The sequence below is a fragment of the Eschscholzia californica genome, unplaced genomic scaffold (genome assembly GCF_041429995.1).
Source record: "Eschscholzia californica isolate CP2 unplaced genomic scaffold, dmEscCali1.0.p SCAF_3, whole genome shotgun sequence".
Classification (NCBI taxonomy): Eukaryota; Viridiplantae; Streptophyta; class Magnoliopsida; order Ranunculales; family Papaveraceae; genus Eschscholzia; species Eschscholzia californica.
The window spans coordinates 19,721,542-19,728,359 of NW_028238420.1; the positions used below are offsets into that span (position 1 = coordinate 19,721,542).

The 6,818-nt window shown below is 37.3% G+C and overlaps 2 protein-coding genes across 2 annotated transcripts; one reads left to right on the forward strand and one right to left on the reverse strand.

Annotated features, from left to right (window-relative positions):
* Nucleotides 1–276: 276 nt before the first annotated feature.
* On the reverse strand, nucleotides 277–1,410 carry LOC147548904 (uncharacterized). Its single transcript, XM_086668150.1, has one exon. It carries the CDS (start codon nucleotides 1,408–1,410, stop codon nucleotides 277–279), a length of 1,134 nt encoding a protein of 377 aa, XP_086524276.1.
* A 348-nt stretch (nucleotides 1,411–1,758) lies between these two features.
* LOC147548905 (zinc finger protein MAGPIE-like) lies at nucleotides 1,759–4,952 on the forward strand. The gene is made up of 3 exons (XM_086672383.1): nucleotides 1,759–2,141; nucleotides 2,472–2,868; nucleotides 3,673–4,952. The coding sequence occupies exons 1-3, from the start codon at nucleotides 2,000–2,002 to the stop codon at nucleotides 4,475–4,477; spliced, it is 1,344 nt and encodes a 447-aa protein (XP_086528509.1). The 5' UTR covers nucleotides 1,759–1,999; the 3' UTR covers nucleotides 4,478–4,952.
* The last annotated feature ends 1,866 nt before the right edge of the window (nucleotides 4,953–6,818 follow it).

Below are 6,818 nucleotides of genomic sequence, written 5' to 3' on the forward strand. Positions count from 1 at the left end.
CCGTTATTCGGTCCTGAAAGATACACGAAGAAGAATTGAAAATCACTTCATAATCAAGTGATTTAGATACTTCGAAAACGGAGATTAAATGAAATTTAAAACATGGAATATGTAATACATGTTGTAAAGAGAGAGAGCTTGAAAAAGATACCGAACCAATGTGAGATACACGAACTCGACTATCGTCGGGTAATCGGACAAAGAAATTAGGCGGAGCTAGATAATAAATAGAAAACAAAGATAAGTCCGAACATATATGTCGGGAAGCACCCGAGTCTATAACCCAGGAGTGTGGTTAGAATAATTACCTGTAAGGTTCACATGCGGGTCGGTAGTGGAAGGACCAGGAGAAGACGTTGAAGGTTGGACCGGTGGGGTGCCTACAGAGGACCGTGACTGCTGGGACAGTAAGTTGCATAAATTCACATATTGCTCGTGGGACATAGAGGTGGCTAGGGGCGCCTCCTTGTTGGCTGGAACCGAGTGGACAGCAGCAGTATGGTGTTGTCGAGGACGAGGTGGGTATCCGTGGATCTTATAGCAAGTAGTGATTAGATGACCATGCATACGACAGTTTTCACAAAATGGACGTGGACGTTTAGTACGTGGTTTCTCAATGTTGTCAACTTTGTCCGATCGATTAAAATGTCCATGAGTCGATTGATGAACCGCAAGGGCAGCACCTTCTGGAGTAATAACATTGTCATTCATAATGTTTTGTTGCACCTCTTCCTTCTTGACCAAGCTATGTATACGTAATATGGATGGAAACGGGTCCATAAGCAAGATTTGACTTCGAATGGAGGAGAAACGATCGTGTAAACCTTGGAGAAATTCCATGGCACGATCTTGATTCAAGCGATCCATCATTGTTTTTCCATGACCACACATACATGGTTCAAAAACAATGAGTGACTGAAGTTCATCCTGAAGAGACTTCAAACGTGTGAAATATGCGGAAACGTCGGATCCATCTTGTCTTAAAGATGTAATAGCACGTTTGAGTTGAAAAATCTTCGGGGCATTGGTTTGATAAAACCGTTCATGTAAGTTTTGCCATATTTCTGCAGCGTTGTCATCGTAAAGAATCGATTGACGGATGTCCGGTTCTACGGAGTTCAATAGCCAACTAGTAACAAGGTCGTTACAACGATTCCATGAATGGAGATCGTTTGGAGAAGTTGGACGTGGGAGAGAACCATCGACAAAAGCAAACTTGTCTTTGGCACGTAAAGCCATCTTCATGGCACGAGACCAAGAAGGATAATTGTCTCCCGATAGAAGTGGTGTGATCAAGATTGTTGTTGGCGATTCCGAATGGTGAACATCAAACAAAGGAGATGATTGAGCACCATTGGTAGGGATAGAACCAGAGGGATTGGAACCCGAGAGATCAGTTGAGGAAGCCATTAGTACTAAAAAAAACAAATATGCTCTAATACCATATGAAGACTCAACCGAGTCTGTGTGTGAAGTGAAGATCGAAAAGGAGAGAGAGGGATGAACCGAACAGGATGAGTAAAGAAGAGATATTGAAAATGATTTCTATGTATTCATTTAGGCTGTTATACATGTATATATATATAGGTTAGTGTATGATAAGATATTAACAAGATACAATCTAAAGTAATCTTAACAACTAGAGTTTGATAGTTGACTAAGTACATGAGGGTGTTTGTGGGTATTGACACACCCAAGTGGTCGGGTGTGTTTGTGTATACATGTGTATACGTTAATACATAAATTATTCTTGCAATTCTTGCAAGTGTGCACAAAAACACACAAAGAGAGAGGTAGTGGTGAGAGAAAGAAAGATAATTAGAGAGAGAAAGAGAATCATCCATTATGAGCTTATTTTATTAGCAATATTAGAGCCATAAAAGACTACCCATACTCTTGGGTTTTCTCTTGGTCTCATTGATCACCATATCTTCATTACTACAATTCTCTTTTGAATCAGCAGATCTCTTGTTGTTTTTTTCTTGTTTTCTTTAACCTAATGTTGATAATGAATAAGATAGCAGTAGAACAACCATCAATTCTGACTAGTACTTTCATCAGTAATACTCAAAACATAGATTTTGTTGGACCAATTAACCAACCCATCATAAAGAAAAAGAGAAACCTACCAGGAACACCAGGTACCTCTCTCCCTCTCTCTCTCTTTCTCTCACACTCACTCCATATGTTCTTATAAAAATGTTCGGGATAGCAAGAAAACCTAGGGAGACTCTAGGCAGAAATCCTAGGTAGATTGTCGCGTTTCGTATTTTGGATGATTTTGATCCATCAAACAGCGAATCACGGCAAGCCACATAGAATTTCTGTCAACAATCTGCCTAGTTTTTCTTATTCTCTAGCATTACTCGTGTTTTTATGATCAAGGGGTATATTCATGGATTTGATTAGGTTTTTTATCTTTAATTGATTGATTTGGTTTAACTTAAAAAGTATGCACTTGACATATGCAGATCCTGAAGCTGAAGTAATTGCTTTATCTCCCAAGACTCTTATGGCTACAAACAGATTCTTGTGTGAAATTTGTGGGAAAGGATTTCAAAGAGATCAAAACCTTCAACTACATAGAAGAGGGCATAATCTTCCATGGAAGCTGAGGCAAAGAAGTAGCAAAGAACCAAAGAAACGTGTTTATGTGTGTCCAGAGAATAGTTGTGTTCACCATCACCCTTCTAGGGCTCTCGGTGACCTTACCGGTATCAAAAAACACTTCTGCAGGAAACACGGTGAGAAGAAGTGGAAGTGCGATAAATGTTTGAAACGATACGCTGTTCAGTCGGATTGGAAGGCTCACTCGAAAACATGTGGCACTAGGGAGTACAAGTGCGATTGCGGGACTCTATTTTCAAGGTTTTTTATCTATTACTAAGATTGATTTTCTTTACTTATTATTACATATTTTCAGAGAGACAATTTTGCTTAATTTGGTGCTTATAGATTTAAGTTAGCTAGCTTGGTATTAGGAGGGAGTAATGCTAGAGAATAAGAAAAACTAAGCAGACTTAGGCAGAAATTTTATGTGGCTTGTTGTGATTCATGCTTCGGATGATTCTGATCCACTGAACCGCAAATCGCGAAAAGCCACATAGGATTTCGTCCTAGTGTTTCTTGTTCTCTAGCATTTATCTTAGGAGGTGATGGTTCAGTCTTCATCTCCTAGAGGCAAGTCTTGGAAACAAGCTAGCTAGGTTTGTTTGTACTTAGCAATCCATAGCCAAAGAAGAAGAAAGGATTTAGGAGTCAAAGGTAGAGTATACTTATGAGTTGTTATGTGTTTTTTTGTCTGTAAATGTTTTGCATGTGACAGACATTATAGGAAACCATCTCTCTCTCTCTCTCTCTCTCTCTCTCTCTCTCTCTCTCTCTCTCTCTCTCTCTCTCTCTCTCTCTCTCTCTCTCTCTCTCTCTCTCTCTCTCTCTCTCTCTCTCTCTCTCCATATAGAGTTTGTAGAAAGGGACTAAGAAATCTATGTATAATGTTCATCATTTCTAGGTTTTCACTCTTTCTGCAATTTTTTTTTGTAAAATTGTAGTATCATTTCTTGTTCCCATGCATTGTTTTCTTTTTCATATATCTCTATTATAGGTTTTCTTTCATTCTTCATTTTGCAGATTATACTTAATCTGAAATGTGTATTATGTTTTTTTGAGCAGGAGAGATAGCTTTCTTACTCATAGAGCCTTCTGTGATGCCCTAGCTGAAGAAACTGCAAGAGTTACTGCAGCATGTAATATCAACCACTCTATCACACCCAATTATCATTTTATTGGAAATCCTCTAGGACCTAGTATGGTACAACCTTTCTCTTCTATGTTCGAGCCAATTTCAAGCAACAAAGAACAACGGACGGGTTGCAATATGCCGGGTCTTTCTTTGTGGATGGGTGGTCAAGGATCCCTAGTTAACCTAAATACAGTTAGTATCCCAGAGTTGCATCAAATTGGATCTATAGATTCAGGAAAACTTTATGGTGATCCATTTGGTCTGCCATTTTCCAATCTTCAAGAACCAGATTGTCATCGAATAAATTGGGTTCTTGGAAACAAACTTTCATTGACGAACTTGAGTGAATTTACGTCCACTAAAGATGTTCGCACTCTTCAACTGGTAAGTGCTCCATCTCTTTATAGTACTCAGCCGCACCAACAACTTGTAGCGAATATGTCGGCCACCGCTTTGCTACAAAAAGCTTCCGAAATAGGAGTAACTTCCTCCGACACATCATTTCTAATGAGCTTTGGAGCTAGTAAGTGCAGTGAAAACCATGCCAAGCAAGTAAGCCAATTTAGTGGATTTCTTGGTTCAATCCCATCTAATGTTATTGGGCCCCATTTAAAGAATCCATCAGTAGATCTTTCCATATCAAATCCATTGGAGACCTACCCGGCAAAACGCCGAAAGGTGGATGCTAGTACTGATCAAGCAGGAGGACAAACAAGGGATTTCTTAGGGGTGTAAATCTATCTTCCCATCTTCTATCCATGCCTGGACTTAGTGAACAATACATGGTGATCTCATGAATCATAAACTATGTTGATATTGAGAAAGTGATGACTGATGAGCATGTTTAAGAAAGGATATAAAGATTATATTAATATTGTGGGAACTTTCTTGGAGAAAAAAAGTTGTTGTGATGAGTGCTTGATTGATGGGTACTAAAAGGTAAGTATGTTAGAAAACTATTGAATTGTTTGAAGGGAAGGAAAGAACTTAGTTCTAGTGTTGTCCTTGCGTATTCTCTCTAGTACCCATAAATGTTGCTTCCTTTAAAATGTGAAGCCTTTTGTATTGGAGAAAATGGGGTTGAGAAGTGGGAACAAAAGTAAGAATCTACCTATTGAGAGCTCTATTATTGCAGTATAGTTTCAAGTGAATCAAATATGACTTGTATAAATATTTCCAGTCATTTGGGCTTAAAAGAGGACTAGTTGTCTAGTCTGGGTTTGTCTGTTCATCTTCATGCTGGGTCATCTGAAATCAATACTCTATATGTATTTTTCTCTTAAGCCCTGCATATATAAGAAGAAGATTCCGAGAAGACTAAGAAGTAGAAGATCAAAGACAAAGAAGAAGATTTGAGAACTAAAAAATTAGAAACCCTAAAAGATTTGTGGTTGCTCTATGAAACCGAGAAATTCATACTCCAAAACTCACAAGGAATAATACTGTTATGCAGACAAGGCAATAGCTACATAAACTATGAGCGCTAATATTAATCAAACCAATTCTTTAATATACTCCTAAGTCACATTCTTCACTAAAGGAGCAAATTATTCTAGAATTTGATCGTGGAGAAATTAACATCTAAACTGATGCAACAACAGACAACGGTTCCTTTCTTCTAATTGACAAGAAAGAATAAATTGTCCTTTTGCAGTAAAGTTCAACACATCCATAAAATAGCATGAATGTGATTCTCCCACAAATGAGGGCTTTTCCATATATGCATTAAAGACCGGATGGAGATCCTTAAACTCTTCAAATTAATGATTGCCATTATAATACCAAATCCTCCCATTCCTATATAGTAAAACTGGTCAGTCGGTTACACGAGGGATAAGTAACGAAGGATAAGTCTGATCGTCTATTTTTTATTGGGAGTTTGACAGAGATCTTATCCGATGGCTGGTATAAAATTCCATCTCCAGAGGGTTCCTTTTAGGAATTTTGATTTAAATGTCATATCCGGCGTTAGCCAAGAGGGATTTGTCGCGTCCGTAGGACGCGGCGGAAACCTCGTATAATAAAAATTGAACCCTCCCAACAATTAACCAAAATTTGGAGTTGAAAATTGGATCCTCCCAATATAATACCATTACCCATTTTTCCTGAACACTTTCAGTCCATAAATCAAGAACTTTCAGGGCACGAACAAAAACCCTGAAAAAAGGAAGATTTCTTAATACCTTACGCAAGAAACTTAGGTCAAAATATTGGGCATTCTAGAATAACTGTATCTTGAAAAACTGCCAATTACAATGTTTTCACTGCTTAATCTCAATTTGATTTCATAGAAGAAGAAGTGTTTCCTTCAACAGAAAGATCAGGTTCTTCTACAAATTCAACTTTCTCTTCAATCTCTAAACTTGAATTTCATATTACTATTAAATCAGAGTGAGTTTGATGAAGCAAATTGAAGAAGAAGAAGAAGAAGAAGCCCTAAATTGTTTCGGTGGTTTGAAAAAAATGAGTTTTAATATGCAAGGTTAGTTTGGGAACCAAAAAATTAGAAATGGCATGATTGTTAATTACCCGTATTATTATTTTAAGGTGGTCAATATATGGACAACCAATTATCTTATGTGGACAATTATTTTCGGGTCCGGTGCAAGTCAGTTATGCTTGACTCTATTGACTTTGATTTAATAAGGGGACGACTCTATAATACCTTAAGTATTAAAAAACTAATTAATCTCAGGACTAGAAACAAATATAATAAATTAAAATAGAAAAGCTAACTTCCATTCTTCTTCTTCTTCCTGATCTTCATCATCTTCTTCTTTTTGTTAGTTTTATTCTTGTTCTTTTACGGCTATTACAAGTAAACTACAACTTCTACCACTTCACTATCTTATTTCTCAAACCTTAGATGGATGAGGAAGATAAAATCCCTCAATCTCCACCTAAATAAGTTTTTCCGGGCGTTTTTATAGTAAGAAATAATGATATTGATGGGGTAAAACCCTAACTTTTAGTATTGTGTTTTGTATTTTCGTTTTTGTAGTTTGAAAGAATCGAAAAAGATTTAATGAGCAAAATTCAAAGATGGGTTTTAGAATTTTGTAGAAAACCCACGAAA

Coding starts and splice junctions, on each gene's coding strand:
- LOC147548904 (XM_086668150.1), bottom strand. CDS start 1,410: ATGGCTTCCTCAACTGATCTCTCGGGTTCCAATCCCTCTGGTTCTATC.
- LOC147548905 (XM_086672383.1), top strand. CDS start 2,000: ATGTTGATAATGAATAAGATAGCAGTAGAACAACCATCAATTCTGACT. Junction 2,142..2,471: donor AAACCTACCAGGAACACCAG/GTACCTCTCTCC, acceptor TGACATATGCAG/ATCCTGAAGCTGAAGTAATT. Junction 2,869..3,672: donor TGCGGGACTCTATTTTCAAG/GTTTTTTATCTA, acceptor TTTTTTGAGCAG/GAGAGATAGCTTTCTTACTC.